The 27563-nt window shown below is 53.9% G+C and overlaps 1 protein-coding gene across 9 annotated transcripts in view; it reads left to right on the top strand.

Annotated features, from left to right (window-relative positions):
* Positions 1-27563, top strand: part of PDE9A (phosphodiesterase 9A) — a 95452-nt gene that overhangs the window by 47955 nt on the left and 19934 nt on the right. For 5 of the 9 annotated variants that reach the window (XR_014825234.1, XR_014825232.1, XR_014825233.1 and 2 more), the window contains exons 5-7: positions 15442-15496; positions 16359-16429; positions 24258-24342. Coding sequence is in view for 6 of the 9 variants with exons in the window: in XM_005654079.3 (XP_005654136.2) it covers positions 15442-15496; positions 16359-16429; positions 24258-24342 (211 nt within the window). In the remaining 3 variants the exon portion in view is untranslated. Of the gene's footprint in view, positions 1-13057; positions 13859-14120; positions 15327-15441; positions 15497-16358; positions 16430-24257; positions 24343-27563 lie in introns of those variants that run through there. The other 4 variants (XM_084992211.1, XM_084992214.1, XM_021071039.2 and 1 more) reach the window with 4 other exon arrangements.

The raw sequence follows: 27563 nt of genomic DNA on the forward strand, positions 1-27563 counted from the left end.
TATTTCTTTTGCTTGTCTTGCTGCGCTGGTTGAACCTGCCGTGCAATTAAAGTGACCTCAGCCCGCCCTTAGGGGACTTGCCTTCATTCTGTCACCAGTGGGTGTGAGATGAACTGCAGATTGCTATTATTGCTATTATTTGTAGCCTCCCTTTGTCAGGTGGAGGGTGTCCTCTTCGGCTAGTTTTCTATGAGTGTTTGGTCCAATGTTCTTTGAGAAAATTCTCCATTCATTTTATCTGATGTTCTTTGTGTGTCTCCTGAGATTGGTTGAGGGTGTTTCTTTTTACTCCTAGTTTTCTAATGGTTTTTTCCATCAGAAGTAGGTGTTAATTTTGTTTAGTTTAGTTTTGTTTTGTTTTGTTTTTCAGGGCAGCAGGTGTGGCATATGGGAGTTCCCAGATTAGGGGTCAGGTCAGAGCTGCTGCTGCCCGTCTACACCACAGCCACAGCCACGCCGGATCCGAGTCACATCTGTGAGCTACACCACCGCTTACGGCAACACTGGATCCTTACCCCACGGAGCGAGGCCAGGGATCAAACCCGCATCCTCATGGATATTAGTCAGTTTTGTTTCCACTGAGGCACAACAGGAACTCCATGGTGTTAGATTTTGTCACATGTTTTTTCTGCACCTACGAGGGTAACTATACGATTTTTCACTTTTCTTCTGTTGAGAGTGAATTATACTGACTGATTTTCAACGGTTTAAATAACTTTGCTTTCCTGGGGTAACCCCACTTGTATTCCCAGGAAGTATTCCTAGGAAAATATTTAGGAATAAGTTTAACAGAGGGTATGCAGGACCTCTACCCTGACGGAAGATTGTTCCCTTTTTATGGATAGTTTTCGATTTTATTTCCTACTAACACATTAAGGTTTTTTGTGTCTGCGTTCTTGTGGAACGTTGGCTTATAGGTTGTTCTTGTCGTGTCTTTACCATGTTTCGATAGTGGGGTTGTGGTGGCCTTATCAAACATATCGGGGGGGAGGGGGTTGCTTTCTGCTCTGTTTCCTGAAAGATTGTACGGAATTTTGGTATTATTTCTTCCTATATCCATTTACATGCAGTGTATTCGTCGATGTGCTTGCAGCTACGTCACCATCCTGCCCTTTTGTTTGTTTGTTTTCTGTTGATCTTGGGTTCGGTTCCCTGTTCTCCCTCTTCAGCCTTCTGTGGGGTTAATTAGACAAATACTTGTGTTGTTTTTTATTCCTTCTGTTGGCTCTTTTATCTCTATCTTTTTTTTTTAGGGCCACACCCACGGTATATGGAGGTTCCCAGGCGAGGGGTCCAAGCGGAGCTGTGGCCGCCGGCCTGCACCGCAGTCGAGGCAACCCAGGATCTGAGTCGCATCTTTGACCTACACCACAGCTCACGCAACGCCAGATCCTTAGCCCACCGAGCGAGCTCAGGGATCGAACCTGCATCTTCATGGATAGTAGTCAGATTTGTTTCCGCTGCGCCATGACGGAAACTCCTATATCTACTTTTCAGCGTTACTTTTTTTTTTAGTTGGTTTTTCTAGATATCTCCCTGGGCACCCTTACCCTTTTTTAATTGAGGCTTTATTTTTTAGAGCAGTGTTACAGGTTCATGGCCAAACCGAGTGAAAGCACTGAGTTCCCACACGCTTCCCCGCCCGCCGTCAACACCCCGCGTTAGAGCTTGATGTGGGTGTCAGCCCAAGTGCATAGGGCTCACCCTCTGTGTTGTTCATTCTCTGGGTGCTGACAGATGCGTAATGACATGTGTCCACCCCCACAGGGTCCCTCCGCATAGCTCCTCTGCCCCCAGAGTCCTCTGTGCCCCGTCTTGTCACCCGCACCCCCCCCCCGACACCCCTGACAACCACAGAGCTTCTTACTGTCTCCACTGTTTGCTTTTTCCAGAACGTCCAGAGCTGGCATCCCACAGCGGGCAGCCAGTTGGCTTCCTTTGTTGCGTAATATGCATTCAAGGCCCCTCTGTGCCTTGTCATTGCCTCCGCCTAGCGCCTTTCTCTTTAGAAGGACTACAGTTTGTTCCTTCACCCAGCGAGGGAGCGCCGTCGTGGTTGCTTCAGAGGCTTTGGCGGTCATGGCCAAAGCTGCTGTAAACATTTGGGTGAGGCTTTCGTGTAGACATGACTTCTCAGCTCCTGGGGTGGAAACAGCCAGGAGCGTAACTGCTACCTTGTGCTTTTACGTGTGGAAGGACCTGTCTTGGAAAGTGGCTGCCCCCTGTCGCGTCCCCACCAGCCGCGGCCGAGAGCTCCTGCTGCGCCGCGCGCTCGCCAGCCGTCGGGGACCCCGGCGACGCGGGTTTGGCAGCGGTATCTCACTGCGCCTCTGTCCGCAGCTCCCTGTGGGTAGTGAGCCTCCTTGCCTGTGTTTCTTTGCGTCTGTACATCTTCTCCACGTGTCTTCCGCATCCTTCGCCCATTTCTAAAGCCTCCTTAACTTTTTACCTATTTAGAGTTAAGATCGTAGCACTTTGCGCAAAATGGAAGGACTTTGAGCACGGCAGCCCCCCCACACACACCCCAGAGCCATTGCCACGGGGACTTGGCATCTGTGCTGTACGCTGAACCTGTGTGACTGCCCACCCCGAAGGCACACGTTGAGGTCCCAAGTGCCACTTTGGTGGCATGTGGAGGTGCGGCCTTTGCCAGGGCAGAAGGTCCTGAGAGCGGATTCCCCCTTATAGAGGAGACCCAGAGAGCCCCCTCGCCCCTTCGGCCCCGTGCCCTCTGTGTACCAGGCAGTGCGCCCTCCCTGGAGGCTCCAGTGAGAATCTCCAGCCTCCAGAGCCACGAGAAGTGAATTTCTGTTGTTTGTAAGACCCGATTCCGGGTGATCTGTCAGAGCAGACGGAACAACTAAGACAATTACACACATTATAAGCTCCAAAGGACAGTGTTCCGCTTTTTACTTTAAACAGCCAGCTGTCTTTTGAAGACATTATGCAAAGAAACTTAACGATCCCTTTTTTTGCTTTTTGTTTTGTTTTCTTTTTGCATTTTAGGGCCGTAGGTGTGGTATATGGAGGTTCCCAGGCTAGGGTGGAATTGGAGCTGCAGCCGCCGGCCTCCACCACGGCCACAGCAACGCCAGATCGGAGCCACGTCTTCGACCTACACCACAGTTCACGGCAATGCTGGATCCGTAACCCGCTGAGCGAGACCAGGGATCAAACCCCCATCCTCATGGATACTAGTTGGACTTGTTTCCAGTGCACCACAAGGGGAACTCCCTAAACTTAAAGATAATTTTGTTTTTGTTTTTATTTCTTTGGCCGGGCCAGAGACTGAACCCAAGGCGCAGCAGCAACGGCACCGGATCCTTAACCGGCTCCACCACCAGGGAACTCCAAAGATAATTTTTATAGGGACCTACCTTTTTACCACTTCCAGTGCCTTTATTTTTCCCTGCAGATGCCAACTCCTGAGTGGCGTTCTCTCTCTTCAGCCTGAAAATTTCCCTTTTTCTTTTAACATCTCTTGCAGTGCAGAGCTGCCAGTGACTAATTCCCTCAGCTTTTGCTTCTCTGAACATGTCTCTGTTTTGCCTTCATTTTGAAATACAGGTTTTCGGGGTGTAGAATCCTGCATTTCGAATTTTGTCGTTGTGTTTTAAACCAAGTCTAAAGACGTCTGTTCATTTTTTCCCTGCCTTCCGTCTTTTTCTGATGAGAAGCCAGCTTTGATTTGATCATTATTCCCTGCAAAGAAGGTGTCTTTCTTCCTCTGGATGCTTTGGAGGGGTTTTTCCTTTATCTCTGGGCTTCAGCACTTTGACCGGGTCATGCGCTGGTTTTCTTTTTGTTTCTCCAACTCTGTGTCCTTCGTGGAGCTTCCACGGTGCATATGTTTGTTTTCATCAAATTTGTCCAGGTTTTCAGTATTAACCCATTAAAGGCATTTTGTGCAGCATTCTCTCAACTTTCCTTCTGAGACTAATTACATGTACATAAGGACGCTTGCTCTTATCTTTTTAATCTTTTCCTTTCTGCCCTTCAGACTGGATACTTTCTAAAAATCTGTCTTCAACCCCCGTGACTCCTCTGCTCACTCCAAACTGCTCTAAGCCCATCGGTGAAATTTTTATTTCAGATATTTTTTCAAGTTCAACAATTTCCTTCAGTTCTTTTTTTTTTTTTTTTTTTTTTTTTTTTTTTTTTTTTTTTTGTCTTTTTGCTATTTCTTGGGCCACTCCCGCGGCATATGGAGGTTCCCAGGCTAGGGGTCCAATCGGAGCTGTAGCCACCGGCCTACGCCAGAACCACAGCAATGCGGGATCCGAGCCGTGTCTGCAACCTACACTACAGCTCACGGCAATGCCGGATCGTTAACCCACTGAGCAAGGGCAGGGACCGAACCCGCAACCTCATGGTTCCTAGTCGGATTCGTTAACCACGGCGCCACGACGGGAACTCCTCCTTCAGTTCTGATTTGTGGATTTCTCTCTTAAGACCCCCCATCACTCTCCCACTTACTAACAGTTTTTCTTTACTTTCTGGACACACTTGTTATTGCTGCATGAAAGGCTCCTTCTGCTCATTTCAACCTCTTGCGTCATCTGGGTTTTTAGTGTTTTGTTTTGTTTTGTTTTGTTTTAGGGCCGCTCCCGCAGCATATGGAGGTTCCCAGGCTAGGGGTCAGATCGGAGCTGTAGCCGCCAGCCTACATCACAGCCACAGCAACACCAGATCTGAGCCATGTCTGTGACCTACACCACAGGTCACAGCACCTCCGGATCCTTAATCCACTGAGCGAGGCCAGGGATTAAACCTGCGTCCTCATGGTTTCGGCCTGAGCCATGACGGGAACTCTGGGTTTTTTAGTTTTTAATTTATCTTCTACAGTCTCTACAACCATGCAACATGCTATGTCCACAAATGGAAGAAAACCTTTGGTTTGAAAAAAAAAAAAAAAAAAAAGGCTCAGTTAGGGTTTTGCAAGAGTCACCCTGTCATGTGTTCCGCCCTGGATCGCGTTGCTGGATCAGAGTTGATCCCAATAGAATTCTCCCTGACCCCGGACCTCTGGCGTCATTGGACACACGCTCAAGCCCAGACACGGTGAGCCCGGGGTGACTCCCTCTGGCTTCACTGTAATTAAACTTTCCCACGGGGTGTCGGATCACGGAGACAGTCGAGGCTATCGCACAGAGGACAAAGTCCCGCCAGCAGGTACAGTTAATCACCCGCTGGCTCTCAAGTTCAGTTTCCTCTGGGGGCATCTTCAGGACGAGGTCACACCCAGGTCCTCTGCCCTCAAAGGTGCCCCTCCCTCATCACATCAGGAGGGGGCCGGTTCTCAAGAAGGCCTGCGTGCAGAGTATCTCCGCCCCGGGGGTCAGCACAGCCCTGCCCATCTGGGCCACCCTGGGGTGGGGGGGGAGCCCGTCTGCTGGTGGGGGGGGCGGACAGGAAGGGGTTGGCCCCGTCCTGCTGTGGCTCTATCCGCAGCCACCTCAGGATCTTAGGAACTTGCCTGGTCAACGTGCAAACCACTCAGAACAGTTCCTGGAACCTGGAAAGCGCTCCATCAAGATAGCTGTGCTTGTCGTGGCTATAAAACCATAAAGAAAAATTGCACCGCCAGCTGTCCCAGAAGCTGCGCCCTCAGAGGCGTTTTTCTTGAAACCTTGGCCTAAGGGGAGAGGGGGGCAGAGGGGAGCATTGAATCCCAACATCTGAAAGCCAACCAAACTGTGCAGATCGTGAGCCCCAGCGCCAAAAACGAAACGGGTTTAAAAACACTGCAGTCCCCCGCCACCGAGGAGCAGCCCGTCCGCAAGGACGCAGCCCAGACAGACAGGGACACCCTCCAGGTCCCTGCCGTGGTGGCCAGGGCCCTTCCTCCACTCTGCTTTCTGGGTCACGTCTGCAGGCTCACAGGAGGTGACAGCATCTCTCCCGAGTCACACTGCGGGTCGTCTGGGACGTCCCTTGGGCCGCTAAGAAAGGAGTGTGATTTCTCAGAAGGACAGATGGGGGAAAGGGCGCCTGTGCCTTTAAAGAGGGAGGCCAGGTCGCTGTCCATCACAGCTTCATCTGTCGCGCTCTGGGCTGTAAAGGAAACAGCCACCTGCCCCAGGTCTGTTTTATGACGCCCATGAACAGTGAGGGGCCTGACCGCGCCTGGGGCTGGGACGTCCTCGGAGGCCGGAGGGGCCGGGACAGCAGAAGTGGAGCAGAGGTGAGCCCCCTTCTTCCCTGCAGAGGGGCAGTGCCCCCCTGCCCCCCAGGAGGGCCGGAGGGGACAGACGGGGCGACTTCTCCCAGCCCTTGCTAGGCAGAGCCCTTCCTGGAAATAAATGCACCCCAATCTTCAGGGCCTCCTAGGGTCTCTTTGGGGCCAAGACATGGGTTTTTTTTTCCCTAATGCAAAGCAAGACATCACTATCTGAAGGGACAGCTGTGTTTTTATGTTAAAAAATGCTTTGGGGGCCGTTCGTTTAGTGTGCGTTTCTCCGAGCACCGTCAGGTTCTCCATCCCGGGCTTCGGGGGAGACCAGCGAGGTCAAACCACCCACTCACTGTGTTCACAACGGGGAAGCACAACAGCGATGTTGTGTAGCGATTACAGACGTCTCGGGGGAGATCGGGGCCCATTGTGGACTCCAGGCAGCGCTCACAAAGCCCACAGGGTGTGAGGCGCCATGGGGGGGCATCCCTGTGCCCCCCGCCCTCCGTGCACAAGTGTGGGGCCTGCGTGTAACCAGGGCTGCGCTTGCATCCGTCCATCTGCCCTGGGGGAGGCCACCAGCTCAACTGTGAGGGGGGTGGGGGGTGAGGAGTGGCCGTCTTGTCACTGTCCAGTCCAGCTCTCCATGGAGGGAGATGCCAGTCGGCTGGCTGGCCCCGCGAACCTGGGCATCACTTGGCACTAATCTTAGAGCAGGATTTCCAGGGCTGGGCTGTCCTGTCGATCATTTAAGCCAGGCTTTTATGTCCTTCTGTGCTTCGGACACTGGGGACTGGCCTGAAATGAGTAAACAATTCCTGGAAGGGCTGGAAGAGGCGGAGGCAGGTTCCTCGGAGGGTCCGCCCAGCAGGGGGTCTGGTGAGAGGAGCGACAGTCTCTGGCATCAGGGTGGGCAGGACTGGGGCTGCGGGCTGTCCTGGCCCCGAGCGGGGAGAGACCAGGGGAGGCGCCTGTCCTGTCCTGCGCCACCCCCCACCCCCGCCCCAGGCAGAATCCTACCCGCACACACCCGACGGCCATCTCCGGGAGTCTCGGAGCAGGTGCTCCAGACGCTGTGATCCGCTCCAGGGACAGCCCCTGGGACCACTCCGACCCAGGGTCTCTCCAGAAGCTGGGCTGACTTGGCAGTGTCCTTAAAACTGGACTCAGATTCTGCCAGATGCCAGGATTGCCCTGAAACGAAACCACACTCTCCTCCGATATGTGGGAGATTCTGCCCGCCCAGCATTTACCTGAGAGGCCGGCAGGACAAACCCCTGGAACCCCGAAGCCAGGCCAGTCCAGGTGTGAGCAGGTGAAAGGCAGCCCACACCTGCAGAGGTGGATGGCGAGCCTGCAGGGACCTCTGTCATTGTGACTGGTCCCTTGGTGGCCAAGTCTTTGGCCTTTATTAAAGCCAGGGATGCCCGGGAGTCACCCCTTTGGAGCTTGGAGCAGTGCCCTCGATGGTGTCAGCTGTTCTCTTGGAGCAATTTTCTCTGGAGAACAGGTGCATCGCCCAGGCCTGTGGGCCAGCTCCCCCTCGGCTTCCATCCTGTGGACCAGCAATAACCCCTGCTCACTGCCCATTCTCTCAATCGGACACTGGGGACTGGCCACTCACCCAGTTTGCAAAAAACCTTCAAGGTCGAAAGGGTCCCCAAAGACCCAGTCATGTCCAGCCCTGAATTGCCCGCATCCCCGGCTATTGCTGCTTATTCTTAAAGCTCCATAAAAACTCTCAAAGCGGAGTTCCCATTGTGGCTCAGCGGGTTAAGAATCCGACTAGCATCCCTGACGATGCGGGTTCGATCCTGACCTCACTCAGTGGGTTAAGGATCCGGCGTTGCCGTGAGCTGTGGTGTAGGTCACAGACGTGGCTTGGATCCCACGTTGCTCTGGCTGTGGTGTAGGCCGGCAGCTGCAGCTCTGATGCGACCCCTTGCCTGGAAACTTCCATATGCTTCAGGTGCGGCCCTAAAAGTTAAAAAACAAAACAAAACTCTCAAAGCAAAGTTTCTTGAATCATGCTTATGTTTCGGTACAGGCCATGCGGCATCGAGGCAAAAGAAGTGGATTCCTACATGCTACCCGGTTTCCCTGATAGGGTGGGGTTCAGCCACCAAGGTCGAGGCTGAGTAATATTTGCGATTAAAAACTGCTTGTTACCCCCAAAACCCAGGGTTTAAGGCCGAGGCCTCCAGACGGACTGGGCGTTGAAGGGCCTCTTTGGGACACGCAGGAAGGATACTGTGCTTCTCAGCCTGGAAATGGTGCCCCCAGACCTCAGCCTGTCCCCCGCCCCGGGACGAGGAGCACACCAGGAGGGCACTCTAAGCAAAAGGCATCAGGGAGAGGCTGTGGCTGTCAGCAGCACCTGCGGCTGTAGGAGACCCTTAGTGACGTAGTAACACCCCTGACGTAGTAGCAGCAGCAGGAACCGCTAGCTCGGGAGTGCTCGCCACCGCCAGGCACTGTCCTGCGTGTTTCAAGTTGCAATTCATTTTAAGTTCATTTTAACTCCCCTGGGCGGAAACAGCGGCCTGCGGCAGGAATTCCAGGGAGCTGGGGTAGGGTGGGGGTGGCACCCACTTCCTGAGCTGGCTGTTTATGGATGTGTGGGTGTGGTTGGCCTTTGGCACAGAGGCTTTTTTTTTTTTTTTTTTCTATTTCTCTTTTGCAAAAGAGTGCAGATTGCACGGTCTCTAAAGAGGCAGCTCAGGGCTCCGTTCTCTAGAGGACACAGACCTGGGCAGTGGCGCCCCAGGGCTTCCTCCCACGAGCTCATCTTTGCGCCTGTGCCCGTTCCGAGGTCGTCCGTATGTTGGCCTGGGTGGCATGTAGGCTGGGCTGTAGCTGCTGGGTGGATATGAATTTCCAAGCCTTGGACTGAGCCGGGGGGAGGAGGGTAGTGGGTGGAAGGAACAAAAGCATTGCTGGTCCTTGGGCTGGAAAGTAAATGTCGGCGTTAAGATCCTGCAGTGCCCCAAGGAGCCACCTCCCAAGTCCAAGGGGAAATTCCTCCTTAACTGCTTCTTTCCATTCTATCAAATTTTTATTAGACTTTTTAAAATTTTTCTTTTTTTTTTTTTTTTTTTGTCTTTTGTCTTTTTAGGGCCACACCCACGGCACATGGAAGTTCCCGGGCTAGGGGTCGAATCGGAGCTACAGCTGCCGGCCTGCACCACAACCACTGCAACTTGGGATCTGAGCCGCGTCGGTGACCTACACCACAGCTCTCGGCAACACCGGATCCTTCACCCACTGAGCGAGGCCAGGGATCGAACCTAAGACCTCATGGTTCCTAGTCGGATTCGTTTCTGCTGCGCCACGACAGGAACTCCCTAGACTTTTAATTTTCAAATAATTATATTGTCACGTGCAGCTATAGGAAGAAAATGCAGAGAGACCCAGGCACCCTTGACCCATTTTCCTCCAGTGGTGCCCTCTTGTGAGCTACAGTAAGATGTTGCCACCGGGCTGTTGACACTGGTGGAGTCCAGATCCAGAACATTCCACCCCCACCAGGACCCCTCTGCTCGCCTCATATGGCCTCACCCAATCCCTCTCTTCCCTCCCTCAACCCCGGCTGATGTCTTCACTGATGGCTTCTCCATCTCTGTGGGGTTGTCATGTCAAGAATGTTCTCTAAGAGTTCCCTTCGTGGCTTAACAAACCTGACTAGCATCCATGAGGACACAGGTTCGATCCCCGGCCTCACTCAGTGGGTTAACGATCCGGCGTTGCCGTGAGCTGTGGAGTAGGTCACAGCTGCGGCTTAGATCCGGTGTTGCTGTGGTTGTGGTGTAGGCTGGCAGCTGTACCTCTGATTCGAAACCTAGCCTGGGAACTTCTGCCCTAAAAAGCAAAAAAAAAAAAAAAAAAAAAAAGAATGTTTTCTAAATGCATTCATCCTGAGTTTGGGGATTGACTTTTTTCACTCAGCGTATTAATTCTCCAGAAACGCATCCAGGTTGTTGAGTGTATCCCAAGTTCGATCCTTTTTTATTACTGTGTAATATTCCATGGTGTGGCTGGACCACAGCCTGTTTCCCTGTTCACCTGGCGAGAGGCATCTGGGTTGTTTCCGGTTTGGGGCAATTCAAAGCAAAGCCGCTCTGCACATCTTGTACGGGCTTTCATGGGGACACAACATGCCATTTCTCTGCTCCCGAGGACACTTGCGAAGTCATACAGTAGTTGCCGGGTCCTTGTTTTTAAGATGCTGCCGAGCCATTTCCAGAGTAACTTAGCATTTCACCTGTCCTGCCAGCTCTGTGTGATCTGGTTTCTCCACAGCTTTTCCAGCTTTTGAGGTCGTCACTATTTTTCTTATTTTGCCTTTTTTTGATAAATGTGCAGTGATGTTTCCGTGCAGTTTTAATGTGCATTTCCCAACGACCGGCGTCACGTAGCCTTCGCTCGTGTCCAGTTACATCTGGACGTTCTCTTCCGTAAAACGTCTGCTCGTGTTCCCTGCGCGTGTTCACATGGAGTTGTTTTGTTTTTACTGTTGAGTCTTGACAGTTCTTTTCATCGTCTCTATTCAAGTCTTTGCCAGATACGTGGTTTGCAGGTATTTTTTCCCAGGCTATAGCTTTTCATCCTCTTAACAGGATTTTTCTCAGAGGAAAAGTTTAGTTTTGAAGGGAGTCCAGTTTATCAATTTTCCCTTTTATGGACCATGTTTTTGGTGTTGCGTCAAAGACTTCTCTGCCCAGCCCAAGAACCTGTCGTTCCCCTATTTTTTTTTTTTTCCTAAAAGTCTTATAGTTTTCTATTTTACATCCAAGGTCATTTTGCATTAATCTGTGTATAAACTGTGAGGGTTGGAGTTCCTGTTGCAGCTCAGCAGTAACAAACCCGACTAGTATCCATGAAGATGTGGGTTCGATCCCTGGCCTTGCTCAGTGGGTTAAGGATCTGCTGTTGCCGTGAGCTGTGGTGTAGGTCGTAGACATGGCTCGGATCTGGCATGGCTGTGGCTGTGGTGTAGGCTGGCAGCTGAATCTATTTTTCAACCCTGAACCTGGGAACCTCATATGCTGCGGGTGTGGCCCTAAAAAGACAAAAAAAAAAAACTGGGGGTGAATCCAAGACTTCTTTTTCTGCCTGTTTGGAGTTCTAGGTCAGTTGCTGCAGCTCCACTCGTTGGAAAGCTGACTTGCTTTTTCTGTGGGTCAAACAGCAGCTGGGCATATTTGTGTGGGTATAAGTTCAGGTTCTCTGTTCTGTTCCGCTGGCATCTGTGTCTGTCCCTCCACCAATGCCACACAGCCGTGATTGTTAACTATATCATAGGTCTTAAAACCAGATAGACCCCTTTCATACTCCTTTTCAAGACGGGTTTAGCTCTCCTAGTTCCTTTTCCTTTTCATAGGAATGCTAGAATAATCTTGCCTGTTTGTACAAAAGAAAAAATCTTGCTGGAGTTGGTAGGACTTGTGCTGAACCTGTATATTAATTTGGGGAGAAGTGACATCTTTACTATCTTGGGTCCTTCCAGCCATAAAAGTTGCAGGGTTCACCATCTACATCTTTCTAAATTTCTTTCACCAGTGTTTTGTGTTCTCAGCACACAGCTTTTGTCTGTTTTGTTGTGTTTACACGTAAGCTGCTTGAGGTTTTTTCAATGTCTGTAAATGGTGCTGTGATTTTAATTCCCATGTCTGCACGGCCACTGCTTGTATATATAAGTACAATAGATTTTATGTATTTATCTTGTATCCCTTGACCTTGCTGAACACACTTATTAGTTCTAGGAGGGTTTTTGGTAGATTCCTTGGAATTTCCTAAGAAGACAGTCATGTCGTGGGCAACCAGGGACCGTTGTATTTCTCCTTTCTGATCTGCATATCTTTCATTTCCTTTTCTTGCCTTATTGCATTGTCTAGAACTTCCAGCTCTATATTTAATGAGTGTGAACAAGAGCAGACATCTTTGCCTGGTCACAGTCTGGGCAAGAAGCCTTCAGTCTTTTGCCTTTAAAGATACTATTAGCTGTAGGGTTTTTGTAGATGTCCTTTGTCAACTAAAGAGGTTCCCTTCTCTTTCTGTTTTTCTGAGGTTTTATCATGAACAGATGTTATTTTTTTCAAATGCTTTTTATGAATTCATTGATAGGATCTTGTGATTTCTTTAGATTACATTCATTGATTTCAAATATTGAACCAAACTTGCATCCCTGGAACAAACCCCACTTGACCTTGATGTATAAGTATTTTTATATTTTCCTGAATTCTAATTGCTGATAATTTTGTTGTGGATCTTTACATCTACGTTAATGAAGGATATTGGTTTGTAAGTTTCTTTTTTGTTGTCTTTGTTGGATTTGGTGTCAGATTAATACTAGCTTCATAACATGAATCGGAACATGTGCCCTCCTATTTTCTAGAAGACGTTGTTCAAAATTGTACTAATTCTTCTTTACGTGACTGGTATAATTCTCCAGTGAAATTATTTGCACCTGGAAATTTCTTTGGGGGAGCTTCTAAGTTAGAAATTCAACTTCTTTAATAGTTGTATAGACGGTTTAAATTACCTGCTTCTTATTGGATGAGTGGTATAGGTAGTTCATGCTTCTCTAGGAATTGGTCCATTTTCATCTAAGATGTCAAGGGTACATGTTTAGAGGTGTTTGTAGTCTTCCTTCAATGTGCTTTTGATGTCTACAGAGTCTGCAGTGACATCCCCCTTTCATTCCAAATATTGCTGATCTGTGTCTTCTCTCTGTATTTCTCTGTCCATCTTGCCAGAGGTTCGCCAATTCATTGATATTTTTAAATAACCCGCTCTTAGTTTCATTGATTTTCTGCCTCGTTTTCTATGTCATTAACTTCTCTTTTTATTCTTTCCTTGCTTCTGCTATTGTTGTGGGTGTATTTTGCTCTTCTCTTTCCAGGTTCTTAGATGACAGAATTGAGATTTTTCCTCTCTGCTAATGCAGACAGGCAGTGCTATAACCCGTCCTCTCAGCACTGTTAGCTGTGTCCCACAGCTGAATTTTCACGGGTTGTATTTTCATTTTCATTCAGCTCGCTGTCTATTTTTATATCCCTTGAGACTTCCTCTTTGACCCACTTATTTCTTAGACGGGTGTTGTTTCGTTTCAAAGTGTTTGGAGATTTTCCTGCTATCTTTCTGTTGAGGTCTAGTTGGATTCTTTTAAAAGTCCAAGACCTTCCTCTGCAGGGCTGCAGTTCTTTCGTATTTGCTGCAGTTTCGCGCGTGTGGACCCGCACAGGGACTGTTGCGGTGTGTGTGCTTTGTAGGCATCTGAAAAGAATGCGTGTTCTGCCCTTGTTAAATGGCGCGATCTATAAATATTGATTGTGGATGGATTTCTAAATTTGTCTCAAGACTTTGAGACAGATCATGCACTCGCGAAGCTTATGTGGTACATGATGTTTGCCAAAGGTTTCAGACCGAGTGATCTAAACTCCTGCTGAATTCGCCCAGGAGCCTGTGAAAGCCTCTCGCGGGTGACTCTTATCAGCGGAGCCACCGTTTTTCTTCCTTGGCTGGTGAGGACCCTGCTGAAGCATAGGGCTCAGAAGCCCCGGCCGACATCCTTCCTCTTGTAGTTCTGAGAGCTGCACCAAGACCTCGTCTTTCTTCTCATCAAACCATAGAACGCTAGAGCGGGAGGAGACCTCAGGTCATCTGGTCCACCCTTCCATGTGACAGGTGAAGGATGAGGTCCAAGAGATTCGGTCTGATGGTCTTTTTTAATATTTTTAGAGAATTAGCATATTTTTATTCTAGAGATGTATTGGATGTAGAGAAACAAAAACGGGGGGTGGGGGTGGGGGAGTGTGTATGTAACTTTGCAACCGACAAGCATCTACTCGTACGATTTTCCACCATCTCCTTCCAGCGTTTTTGTTTTGTTTTGTTTTGTTTTGTCTTTTTGCCATTTCTTGGGCCGCTCCCGCGGCATATGGAGGTTCCCAGGCTAGGGGTTGAATCGGAACTGTAGCCACCGGCCTATACCAGAGCCACAGCAACTCAGGATCCAAGCCGCGTCTGCAACCTACACCACAGCTCACGGCAACGCTGGATCGTTAACCCACTGAGCAAGGACAGGGACCGAACCCGCAACCTCATGGTTCCTAGTCGGATTCGTTAACCACTGCGCCACGACGGGAACTCCCTTCCAGCGTTTTTAAAAACGGGATCTCACTGTATGGTCATCTTTTTTTTTTTTTTTTTTTTTACTTGAACAGTAGACATGAACGTTACCCAAGGCGTTGTTCCTACTAGTAGAATGTTCCCGCCGTACAGATCCACCATCGTTTGTCCAGAGCAGGTGGTGTCCACTTGATGGACCTCAAGGCTGTTACCAGTCTCACCGAGTTAAACACCCCTGCCATGAACATCTTCTGTGACCCACACGATTCTTTTCTAGACACGGAGACAACGCTCCGTCAAAGCCGAGGGGCCTTTTTAGCTGGCGCCCCAGGTGCCAACTGGATTATTACAGTTTTTTGGTTTGTTTGGACAGGCCTGGTTTTGATTTGCGCTGGTTTTCATGAAGGGTCAGGCATAGAGTAACAGGGCCGTTTGCATGAATTCAGGAGGAAGTCTCAGTTTTTAGGGCATGAGCCACTAGCCACCTGGAGCCAAAAAGGGACCTCTCCCCTCCTGAGAGCAGAGAGGGGCAGGAACGGAGCTGTGCGAGGCTGGGAGTCTCCCTAGCAGGCGGCCTGCATTGGACCCGGTCAGGAAGCAGGACAATGGGCAGGTCATATTCAGCCTGGGACCTGAACCTTGTAAAACCAGGCACCCAGCCCGGTTTTATGCGCCAGGCAACAAAGGGACACGCTTGCTCACCCTGGCCTGCTTCCTCTCTCTGTGACCTGCCGTGAGAACACTGTGTCTTGCCCTTAAAATATGCCTGGAACTGGCTTTGTCATAGTAATTGCCCCCATAAAATGGACCGGGGCACTTAGTGAAAACTGAGACAGTATTTAGAGACCCAGTCCTGCCTGCTTGGTACGGCTGGTGCTGACGGCGGGAGGACCACGGCCCAGGCCACTCTGCGGAGAACCTGCCGAGAGCAGCCCAGCAGGGAAACAGCATCTGAAGATGGACAGGAAACCCCGGGCCCAGGAGAGGCCCTGCCACTGGCCAGGTAGCCGGAGCGTCCCCCCAGGTACCAGGCAGCTCCCGGGCACCGCGTCAGTGCCCTTGCCCCTGCCCAGAGTGCGGGCTCAGCCCGCAACCCGCAGGGCTGCCCTTCCCATCGGTCTTTCTTTTCTCATCTGCAGAGAAAGAAGAACTGATCCAGAGCGTGCTGACCCAGGCTGCAGAACAGCTCTCAAGGTACAGAACCTTCTAGATACGTCCTCTCCAGGGCCGGGTGCGCTGGGTCTCGGTGGCGCTGGCGGGCCCCGTGCTCCGAGGCTGTCCTGGCCAGTAGGCTCTGGTGCCTCTCCTGCCCCTTCCGAACGGAAGCCTCCAGGTCTATAACTAAGGCCGCTTGGATGGGGTCCAGGAAGCGCCCGCCTGGCACCACAGACCATGTCTCGTGGGTACTTTCAGAATGAGAGCCCCCATGGCTGAGAATTTTCTCAGCTCTTCTGAAGCTAGGACTTCAACCTACGGACACTGACAGCTGCCCGGAGGGCGTGTGTAGATGCCAGGCCCAGGGTGCAGTGCTCTCCACTCCCCGGGCACTTCATGTGGCATCTTGCCGCCCCCGGGGTAATTCAGATGGGACAGGGCGTCGGGTGTTTTCTTAAAGCCCAGGAGTTGGTGACCGAATGGGTTGGGGCCTGGAGCAGGGTGTGCCAGGCCCCCTGAAGGTGGTCTGTGCCCAGCGGGCAAGGTGCGGGGGGCTGGGCCCTGCCGGCTGCGAGCCGAAGACCCGGGTCCTCCCCACAGAGCGCCTGGTCACCGCCCAGGTATGAGGAAGTAGACGCCCCTGCTCTGCATCCCAGGGACGGGGAAGTAGACACACCGGCTGCGGGTTCCCGTCTTGGAAAACACACCTCGGAGATAATTCGAGGGTGTATCCCCCCCCCATTCTCATGAATTCCTCAAAAGCAGCTCCTCCGTGCGAGCCCCTCACCCGCCCAGCTGCTGGCCTCAGCATGGCAGGGAGTCCGCAGATGTTGGCCAGACCTACTTGAATTTGGAGGATTCAATGAGTGATGCCGCTTTGTTTTGTGTCTTTCTTTCCCAGGGCATTTAAAATCAACGAACTGAAAGCGGAAGTTGCAAACCACTTGGCCGTACTAGAGAAGCGAGTTGAATGTGAGTGGCATTTTGATTCCTCTGCACTGATTTGTCCTTTTTGGAAATCGAAATAGAGTTGATTTCCCATGTCATGTTAGTTGCAGGCACACAGCACGGCAAGTCAGTTGCAGGTCGTTTCCCTCATCGGTTACCAGGGAACATTGAGTACCGCTCCCTGGGCCGAGCGGCGGGTCCTTGCTGGCGATCTCTTTCACGCACAGCAGGTGTATGTCTTAGTCCCAAACTCCTCATTTCCCCTTTGGTAACCGTGAGTTGGTTTTCTTTGTCTGTGAGTCTCTTTCTGTTTTGGAAATAAGTTGATTTGTGTGTGTGTATGTGTATATGTATGCACATATGTTTTTTAGATTCCACATATAAGTGATATCATATGATGTGTCTTTCACTTAGTATGATAATCTCTAGGTCCATCCATGTTGCTGCAGGTGGCATGATTTCGTTCCTTTTGATGGCTGAGTAGTATTCCATTGTGTGTATGTACTGTATCTTCTTTATCCATTTCTCTGTGGATGGACATTTAGTGACTAGTGCTGCAATGAACACAGGGGTGTAGGTATCTTTTCGAATGATGGTTTTCTCTGGGTGGACGCCCTGGAGTGGGATTGTTGGATCATATGGCAACTTTATATTTAGCTTTTCAAGGAACCACCGTACCGTTCTCCCGAGTAGCTGCACCACATGCCATCTCCACCAACAGTGTGGGAGGGTTCCCCTTTCGCCACACCCTCTCCAGCATTTATTATTTGTAGACTTTTTGAGGATGGTCATACCGACAGGTGTGAGGAATATCTCATTGTAGCTTTGATTTGCGTTTCTTGCCGATTGGTCTGTTGACTTCTATTTAAATTCGCTGCGGAACAGCGGCAGGGGGCGAAGGCGAGGGGGGCTGAGGCTGACATGGAACAACTGTTCATTGTGAGACACTCGAAACACACCTCTGAAGTTCACAAGGGCGCGAAAGAACATGAGGTGTCTTCTTTTTTTTTCAGGCCACGCCCGCAGCATATGGAGGTTCCCAGGCTGGGGGTCTGATTGGAGCTGTAGCTGCCAGCCTATGCCAGAGCCACCGCAACGCCACATCTGCAACCTACACCACATCTCACAGCAATGCCAGATCCTTAACCCACCGAGCGAGGCCAGGGATCAAACCCGCAACCTCATGGACCCTAGTCGGGTTCGTTACCGCTGAGCCACAACCGAACTCCACAACACGGAGGCATCTGAAGCATTTTATTTCTATTTGAAAAGTAATTCAGTGACACGCGCCGTGTTCTGAGTGACGTTAAGCGGAAGGTGACATGCAGCACGAGCCCCAGTAGCACAGAAGAGCTCGGAGCCCTGAGGCCCCAGAGAGGAGCTTGTGCAGAGAGGAGCTTGTGCAGAACAGCTTGTGCGTGGCCCGTTTCACACGGGTGAGGGCACAGCGACCCACACTCTGCGATTTCGCAATTTCGGGGGGGGGTGGCATATCTACAAAATCATTACCAAGTATTGATGCAGTGACCAAATACCTAAAATTCCAGGAGGAGAACTTCCAGACTCTCACACTTTGTGTCCCGGGCCATAAAAGAGGGACCTATGCTCGACCCCACGTGGCTCACGGCTCCCACACAGGGCACAATGGGCAGGCTCTTTGTCAACGTCAAGGTCACGCTGAACAGTCCGTGGGCACCGTGTTTACTGACTTCAGGGATGAGTAAACAGAATCTAAGCCTGAGGCCACCAGGGTCATGCCGTCAGCAGACTCCACCTGGCTGACCCACGGACTGTCACTTTTCATGGCCTGTATGCATTGCTTGGATTTTTCCAAGAAAAAAAAATTCAGGATTGCGTAAAAAAGGATCAAAAAAAAAAAAAAATTCACCTGAAGAACTTGAATCGTGATTACATAGTCACACTTTGCAAAGTGCAGTAACATCTTTTAAGCCCATTGGTTCGTTGGAGCCTCAGGAACAGGTCTGGTCCTCTGCTTGCTTGGTGATCCAGGAGCCACCACGGGAAAGGCGACAAAATGGGGACCAGCCCCAGGGGCCTGGCGGGGCTGCTCCCTGTCACCTTTCCCTACAGCCAGCTAGAGAGGCTGGGCCCCCACGAGGCAGCTGGGAACACAGCTAAGAACATAGCTGCAGCCATGGACTCTGGGTGCGGCTGCATTGAGCAGCAAGGGGGGTTCCCTGAGGGATTTGGGGGCGGGGGCGCTCAGAACAGGGCTCAGTAGCGTCGCAGCAGGAGTGATGCTTCAAACCCATGTGGAGTGATGCTGTGGGCGTGCTGATCTGGTGGATCGGGGCCCCGGAAGTACCGCAGAGGCCTCCCCCCCGGCCCCCAGGACCCCACAGCCCCTGTGGCCATGGCTGCAGACATCACTGTTTCTCTGCGTCGCAGCCGTAGGTCCAGAGTCTGGGCAGAGCTGGACCCTGTGCTCACGCCGCCCTGCAAGGAAGGCCTGAGAGAGCCAGAGCGCTAGTGCCCTGGGGCTGTCGTGACAACGCACCACACCCTGGGGGCACAAAACAGCAGAAGTGTTTTCTCTGGGTGCTGGCGGCCAGAAGTCCAAGATCAAGGTGTCAGCAGGGTCAGTCCCTCCCAGGGCTCGGAGGAGCACCCGCAGGGTCTGGTCTGGCCCCTGGCACTGCCAGCGGGCCTTGGCACACGGCTGTACCACCCCAGCCCGCTGCCATCTTTGCACCCCTCCCCCGCCTCTTGCTCAAGCCCCTCTGCCTCCTCCTGTTGGAACCTGGCTTTGGATTCAGGGCTCACCCTTGCCCAGGGGGGCTGCGTCTCAGGACCCTTTGTCTAAACAAGTCACATGCTGGTTCTGGGGGCCCCAGAGGTGAGCCTGTCTTTTCAGGGGGCAGAGTTCAACCCCCCTGCAGTGAGCATCTGGTATTTCCATCTCCTGCCATGGGAGGCGAGCTCAACTTCGCCCCACCGTGTAGGGAGCATCCCCGTGCCCCCAACCTGGGAAGGGGTTCAGCCGAAGAGCCCAAAAACCGGCCACTGCCGAGTCACCACCCACATTTAGAGAGGAAAGGTCACCTGGTCGGCCCTGCAGAGCAGATACGGGGCGGCAGGTGCCTCCCGCTGCGCCCGCGCCCTCCCCTCCAGCTCGCCCCGCTCCTCCCGCCCCCCGGAGCCAGCTCCAGTCCCGCCTTCCTTGTAAACAGGCGAGTTGAAGAGGCCATTAATTAATTGTCAGAACTCCTGCAGCGCTGTGCTGACCTCCGCTTGCGAGGCCGTGCACACAGCCGTCAGAGAAGCGCTTTCACTTGGCCTCCCTGTGGCTTGTCCTTGAGGCCCATGAAAGGACAGAGCCCATGGCCTGTCCCAGCCCCGAACCCTCCAGAACCGCTGGCTCTGCGGGGAAGCATCTCCCCAAGGGCCTTTGTGTAAGTCCCATAAATCAGGCAGATGCGCCCGAATTACTGGGAAGGGGGGGGTCCACCCCCACCCCCCGGGCACAGGCTCACTGCCCAGATGGCAGCTGCCCATGATGTTACTAGTGGTGCTCATTTCTAGCACCAGAGACCAGCCCTGAAGGAGGCAGCGGTGTTGCTGAGGAGGAGGGGGAGGGAACCTCGCAGGAGCTGCGGGCCGAGAGCGGCCTGGTGGGGGGCAGCAGGTCCCCCCCACCGCCCCATTTCAGCACCTTCCCCCACGTCGGCCCCCTGCGTCCCCACCTCCTGCAGTGGCCGACCGTGCCCAGGTCCGTGGCTGTGGGGGTCACACACCCAGGAGGTGGCATGGTTCAAGGGTCTCACCCTCCTTGAACCTGGGCACTTCCTCTCCTGGCCCTTACAGCTGCCGCCTCCCGGGCTCCACCAGCTTCCTTGGTGGCCAGGAGGTGGCCAAGCTTGCCTCACCTGCACTGAACCCCGGGGGGCCCGGGCTCTGAAGAGCCACTCAGACACAGCATCTGTGCCTCCCCAGAGACATCTCAGGGACCTTGGACGTGGACGGGAGTCGGGGGGGCAGCTCTGGAGGACAGGGGTCCCTTGGGGAACGGGTCACCTCAGCTGCTTAGAAAGTTGGTCCTGACCCTGCACAGCTGCCGGAAGCAAGGTGGCCTGGGCTGCTGGCCTGGGCAGGCCGCCGGGAACATGACCGGCAGGCCGCTGCGCTGGGCCCTGCCAGACACATGCACCTGCACACGCACCTGCACACACACACCCCCCCCCACATGCACACACTGTGAGCACACGCTGAAACACAGGCACGTACACACACGTACCTCCACATACATATACACAGAAATACACACACGCACCGCACGCTCACGCACGCACACCCTTTATCTGAGCTGTTCGGGGCTGCTTCCTCCTTGCGTTCGAGGAGGCGCCCGCTGGAGCGGGTCGTCTGTAAACCACAGCACACTGGTTCGACTTGTTTTAAGTGGAATTTCCTGCTTTTTTTCGCCTCCTCAAACATACAGTTCTTTGAAATCAGCTCTACTTTTCTCCTCTTAATCCACCTTTCTTTCTCTGTAAAATGGTTTCCTTCGTGGGGAGGCTGGGGTCTCGCTTAGGTGAGAGGCCGCTTCATAAACACAGGACGCGGGGGGCGTCCCCTGGTTTCTGGGTGGACCTGGACCATCCAGGGCCTCCCTCCCTTCCTTCCTGGTTTGCAGGGCACCGGCACTGTGCCGGGCACCCCGCTGGGGCCCAGGGCAGCCCTGCCCCCACCCAGCCTTTGTCCCATAAGTTGATGCAAACAACCCAGAAGACGCAAAGCTGAAACCAAACCGGGCTTTTCCCTGCTCCTGGGGGTCTGTAACCAGTTTTCAAAGCTCTGCAGCCCTGCCAGGGCCTCTCCTGCCCACAAGGCCTCTTAGGTGGGCCCGATGGGGAGCGGGGAGGAGAGGGTAGGACAGAGCTGCCTCCGTGACCTTGACCGTTATTGTGCCGGTGCTTCTGCCCGCTGAGGCCCTGTCCCGGCAGCTGGTGTCCCTCTCAGAAAATCATTTTTCAGGACCCCCCCTTCATGGCAGCTGGGACCTGCAGAGGCCACAGAGCCCCTTCTAAAGTCCCAGAGAGGACAGTGTGTCCAGAGGGTGCGAAGCCTGGGGCAGGCCAGGCTGTGGAGAAGACACCAGGGCTGGGGGGGGGCCTCTGCGTCAGTGTGGGCCCTGGTCTGTGCCCCCCGTGTGTGGGCCGAGACGTGGGAACAGGCATCCATCAAGGCTTGAGTCCTCAGTGGTCTCGGAGGCACGGGCCCTTGGGGGAGGCTGAGCTGGGCGGGCCTCCTCCCTCCCCCAGAACGGGGGAAGGGGGAGGTGAGCTGGGGAATCTTCCAGAAGGCAGCCTGTCCAGCGAGGCCTGGGAGGGGTGCCCCCCGCCCTGGCCCGGCCCGGGTGTGCGGGTGCCTGAACCCACGGCTCTCACGGTCTCCGGGCTTCCTCCCCGCCGCCCGGCTCGTGAATCCCACAGCACGCGGCTCTCCTCTCCCATCCGTCAACCGTGCTTGTGCCGTCTCGTTACTCACCATCGATTTCCTTGGCAACCGGGCTCTTCTTACACATCATTGCCATAAATTCTGAAGCCCCGAGATTCACATTGGTGATATGGCACCATGTCGCCCAAAGGGCTTAACCTAACATCACCCCCAGTAAATGGCCAAGGAATCTGATCTACGCCACTTCCGGGATTGGTACCACAAACATCGGGCACCCCCCCCAGGACCCTGCGCTGGGAGGGACCTGCTCACAGGAGCGCCCTGGACCTGCGGATAATGGAAAAAGGCAAATGAGAAAACAGAGCAGCAGGACCCCCGGGCTGTCTTTTTAAAACGAAGCCTAAGAGACAGATGGATAGACATTTGGAACGCACAGGACGGGCACACGCCTGTATCTCTAACACTGAATGGGTTGTTTTCTGGTCTACGAGGACCGTGGGTGATTTTTTTTTTGGCTTTTTGGCTTTTTGGCTTTTTGACTTTTTGTCTTTATAGGGCTGCACCTGCGGCACATGGAGGTTCCCAGGCTAGGGGTCCAATCAGAGCAGTAGCCAGGCCCACACCAGAGTCACAGCAACGCAGGATCCGAGCCATGTCTTTGACCTGCACCACAGCTCACGGCAACGCCAGATCCTTAACCCACTGAGCGAGGCCAGGGATCGAACCTGCATCCTCATGGATGCCTGTCGGGTTCAATAACCACTGAGCCACGACAGGAACTCCGCATGGGTAAATTTTTAAATACTCTTCTTTGTTCTGTGTCCCCCCATTCGCTGCAGCGATCATGGGTGATTCTGTTTTCAGAAAAATGGTGATGGGAACATAATGACGGTCCAGGGAGCCCTGTTTGGACTCTGCACTGGGTGCTCCAGCTCCTGCCCAGGTCCATTCGCTCTGGATCCAGGTCCACACCACATGTCAGGTCTCTTCTTCAGACTTGCTCAGCTTCCGAAATTCTCTGCCCTTTACGCACTAACAGCCCCTCCCCGAGCCCGTTCCTGCTGCTGAGGGCGAATCTTCCTCTTGTCCCAGAGGCAGACCTGCCAACGTGGCTCCGAGGTGGTCCACGCCTCCTTGGGGTGAGCGTCCAGCGCTGGGACTGAGGCCGAGGCATGCCCTTGGGCGGCGTGCGCTCCTGGACCAAATGCGAACTGTAAAGGGTGCCTGCGGATGTGTCTTTTCTTGGAACAGGACCCGTGCTTTCATCCGCCGCCTATCAGGGTCCATGGGGCAAGAAAGCGCCAAGAGCATCCCACCCCAAAGGAGGCTGTGGGAGCGTGGGTCCCTTCCCCACCCGCAGGTCCCATCCTGGTCCAGGAGGGCGGAGGCAGGTTTTGAGCCTCCCCCGCTGCATCCAGCAGGGCACAGAAGCAGGTCACTAGGACCAGATCTGAAATCAGACCATCCCGAGTTCTGCTGCTCGGGCAGAAGGAAGGGGCCTGTAGCCTTCCCCACCCCACCCCCGCCCCCCATCAGCCCCTGGCCCTGAAATGTTTAGAAAACCTTCCAGGGAGGTTACGGTTCCTGCCAGGCGGCCCTGCCTTGAGCTGCGGCAGTTCCTCCGGGTGGGAGGGGATTGATGGAAACAGCGGAAGTCACTGAGCTGCTTTGTTTTCCTTTTAGTAACCATCCGCATTTTATTTTTAGCCCTATTCAGAGCCACACTTGATGAAAAGGGGAATGAGTGGCATCGTGGGTAGTATCTTTTTGCCTAAAAACTGAAGTGTGATTACAAAGTAACAAAGCTAATCTTTTTTCTTATGAACTAACTCAAGTCTAAGCGCCTTTCAGCGCGCACCTGCTAGAGGGAAGGGCTTAGGGTTGAGTACTTGCAGGTGTGAACACCAGTCACCCTTTGAAGGACGAACGAGTGCCCTGACTTAGGGGACCCCTTGTCGTGGGACCCCGGGATGGTGCCCAAGTCCAGGTTCTGCTCGTCCTTGACCTGCCCTGTTCATTTCTCATCCATTTCAAGTCAGCACTTGGGGTGAACTGCTCTGCAGAGGACCTTAAAATGCAAAGCTCTTATCTTAATGAAAGTGTAATCTTTGGTGGGAAGACTGGGGTTTTGCCCCTTCATTGCATTTTAATTCTCTGGGAGCACGAATCCCCCTGTTCTTTGGGAGATAAAAGACCCTCTGTCCCGTGCCCTCAGCTGGTGCTTAGGGCTGGAGAGAAAGCAAGAAGGGGATGCAGGAAGAGGGGCACTTCGGGAAGGGGGTCGGGAAGGGGCTTCTGTCCTGGAGGCACAAGCCCCCAGCGAGGCAGCAGCCCAAGGCAGGAGGGGGACACGGGAGCCGTGGGTGGGCCCCCAATTACAGCCTCCCCCATCCCCTGTGGGTATCCATGGTAACCGCTCGCTTCTCTCTGGCTCCAGTGGAAGGACTGAAGGTGGTGGAGATTGAGAAATGCAAGAGTGACATTAAAAAGATGAGAGAGGAGCTGGCAGCCAGAAGCAACAGGTAAGCGCGGTGCGGGCGCGTCGCATCGCAGGCGGGCGGGTGGGCGGGCGGGCAGGCAAGCGGCCAGGAGATCCCTGCCCTGCGGGGACACACGGGGTGCAGGGGTGGGGGGCCTGGGCTTTTTTTCCCCCCAAAGCAAGGCTGGAGAATCCGGCCAGCCCTGGGGGGAGCTCATCTGGGGTTCGCTTCCCCATTACACAGCTTTCTCATCGTAAAAGAGTTTACGGCAGAGGGAGGCTGGGAGGATGGCTTCGCAGAAACGGAGAGGATTCTTCCCACAGATCCAAGTGTTAGGATTCACTTCCCCAGCTTGAAAGAAGTGGCTATCGATTTTTCTGAGAAAGGGAACAAGCCAGGAGGTTGGTCGCAGGGACCCGTGTCCCGGTGGCCCGGGAGCCCCGCTCCCGTGGGGACATGCCCACAGCACAGGGCAGCGGGTCAGGGGAGGGAGGCCGCCTGCTGGACACAGAAATCGCTTGTCCGCTCAGCATCTGTGCGGCTCAGCCCTCTGGCTGCCCTGATGGCCCGGCTGTCGCTGGGCCTCGTCCTGGGGCCAGTCCTAACGCCCAGGCAGGAAGAGCCAACAGGCCAGACCCTGTCCCAGCCCTCCGGCGACCAGTCTCCAACGGGCTGCCCGTGCCCAAGGGCCATGTGCTGTGGAGAGAGGGTGTTTCCTCTGGGTCACTACCCTGCTGTCCCCATCTCACCCATAAGCTCCGTGCTGTGTCCACAGAGCCCACAGAGGACTCGCAGGAAGTGGAGGCAGGCGGGGACTTAAGGTGCCGTCGATCTGCAGTATTGTATCACTTTCAGGTGGGAGTTCCCATCATGGCTCAGAGATAAAGAACCTGACCAGTATCCGTGAGGACGCGGGTTCGATCCCTGGCCTCGCTCCGTGGGTTAAGGATCCAGGGTTGCTGTGAGCTGTGGTGTAGGTCACAGATGCGGCTCAGATCTGGCATTGCCGTGGCTGTGGTGTAGACTGGCAGCTGCAGCTTAGATGCTACCCTGGCCCAGCAACTTCCATATACCGTGGTTGTGGCCCTAAAAAATAAAAAAAAAAAATTAAGATAAAAAAATAAAAGGGCTAGGGGCCAGCAGCCTACTCCAACCTTAGCTCATTACATCTGTAACAACCCTGTTTGCAAATGAAGTCCCTTCACGGCGCTGGGGGGTCAGAGCTTCAACACGCGGCTCCTGGGGACACAGCTCCACTCTTGGAGAAGACCCGCCCGATCGCAGAGACGCCCCTGCAGGCGTCCGTCTAGAGCAGAGTGGGCCGAGCTGAGGCTCATCCAAGCAATGACGCCCCCAGAAGCACGTTTTTGGAGCCTCCCGGTGCCCTGAGCCTGTCGAGAGCGTACAGTCTCAGCGGCGGCTTTCACAGCCTCCCGGGAGGTGGGAGACGGGAACTGTGACTCTTCCACCAAACAGAATGGGGTGAAGTCTCCACCGCTGCTGACACAGTTGGGAAGAAGCCCAGGCTCCCAGGCCCAGGTCTGATCCCTGGCGGCATTGCCCACCTGGCCCTGGCCCAGAGCCCAGCGCCCCGTCGTCCCGGGGCAGACGGCCCTGCCGTTGCCTCATGGGAATCAGCTTGGGTGGAGGATAAGCCCTAAGCGTTTGCACTGCCCCCTTAATCCTGCAAGGGAGCCCCGCAGCCCCTCGGCATCCTGGGACCAGGCCTGTCACCTGGGGGAGAGGTCGCACGGCTGAGCCTCTCTTTCTCATGATGTCAACCAGCCGGGCAGTGATCCTGCCTCTGGGAGGACAGTCGGGGGAACAAAGATGCCAGGCTGGGTGAACGCAGCCCTGTACCCACCCGGGTGGGCCGTGAGGGTGCTGGCCACCCTCCCCACAGCCCCCAGGGGTCTGCGTGGACCAGAACCACCTTCTCAGGGAGTGGGCATAGCGGTCCAATGGGGGCTGACCCACAGACACCCCCGGGACAGGCTGCACGCCTTTGAGGCTCATGCCCTGGGTTTCGCTCGGTATCTCCCACACGAGGTAAGAGGTGAGTGCCCGCCCACGTGCAAGGCAGGGCCAGGCTCACGGAGCACGTGCCCGCAGAGTGGAGCTCGCTGGTCCACCCCAGCGGGGGAGCCATGGAGCCCAGGCAGCATCTGGGGGCTCTGGGCTCTGTCATCTCTGCTTTCACCCCAAACCAATGGCCTTCACCAGCAGACTGAGCCCCAAGGGAGGGGAGATGGGAGCCCAGAAAAGGAAAGCAAAGATAAGCCCCGCATAGAATGAAAAGGAAAGGCACCATGCCAGCTGCTGTGTCAGCTGGAGGATGCCGGTTCCCGTGGCAACAGGCCGCGGAGGGAGCAGGCGGGGGCGCCTGGCCGCGGCGGGAAGGCCCTGGCAGGAGGTGCCAGGCACACGGCAGATGCTCCTGACGCTGGGATTTTCGAGGAAGCAGCTGGGTTCCAGCATCAAACCATCTCCCGTGGTGAAAGGCTTACACAGCCCTCCTGGGAAAAGCGCATGACGTACCTGAACGGCACGTGTGTGGATGTTTGTACGCAAGACCCGAAAAGCAGAGACGGCATCGTGGCCACGCCACCTGGGTTCTTCAGAGCACAGACCAAGTTCGTCCCTGCTTGGGAGCGGGCGAGAACCTCTGTCCATCCTCCTGAAGAGAGGGGTGAATTGTTCAGTGTTAGCTTTCGGGACACGCTCTACGCAGCGATTCCTTTTCCGCCTCACCTAAAAATCCCCTCCCGTCCCATGCGAGTCCTGTAACCACGAGATGACCTAAGACTCTCCCTCGTTGAGGTTTCCATGATTTCCCGTCTGGGGACATTCGGGTGGCCTCTCGTTTGGTTGGGTGCTTTTGCCACAGCAGATACCGCAGGGGTGAATGCCTGCGAGCTCTTTGCCTGCGTCTAATTCTTTTCTTAAGCTAAATTCCCCAGAGGAGCCTTGCAGTTTAAAGGACAGAATGTCTTCATGGGCTTTGACGACGTGCTGTTAAGTTCCTCTCCCAGAAGACGGAACTTGAGCTACAAATGGGACTTGAGCTGCAAACCGCGTGAGCTCCCGTGCTGGCCTCCTCCAGCCTGAGACGCTCACACTCGGGGCGCAGACCCCCCTTTTCAGGGGGGGGATGGACAGACCTTCTTTCCGAAGGAGTCGAAGTGCCCAGGTGGGGGGCGGGGGGCCCAGGAGCTGCCCGACGGGCCCTGACGTTGGAAGGGGCTTCCCGCCCAAACCTCCAC

Source organism: Sus scrofa, chromosome 13 (assembly GCF_054392235.1).
Source record: "Sus scrofa isolate SSC_HxYL_T2T_F1_AM1 chromosome 13, Sscrofa_HxYL_maternal_Yorkshire_Landrace_v2.0, whole genome shotgun sequence".
NCBI lineage: Eukaryota > Metazoa > Chordata > Mammalia > Artiodactyla > Suidae > Sus > Sus scrofa.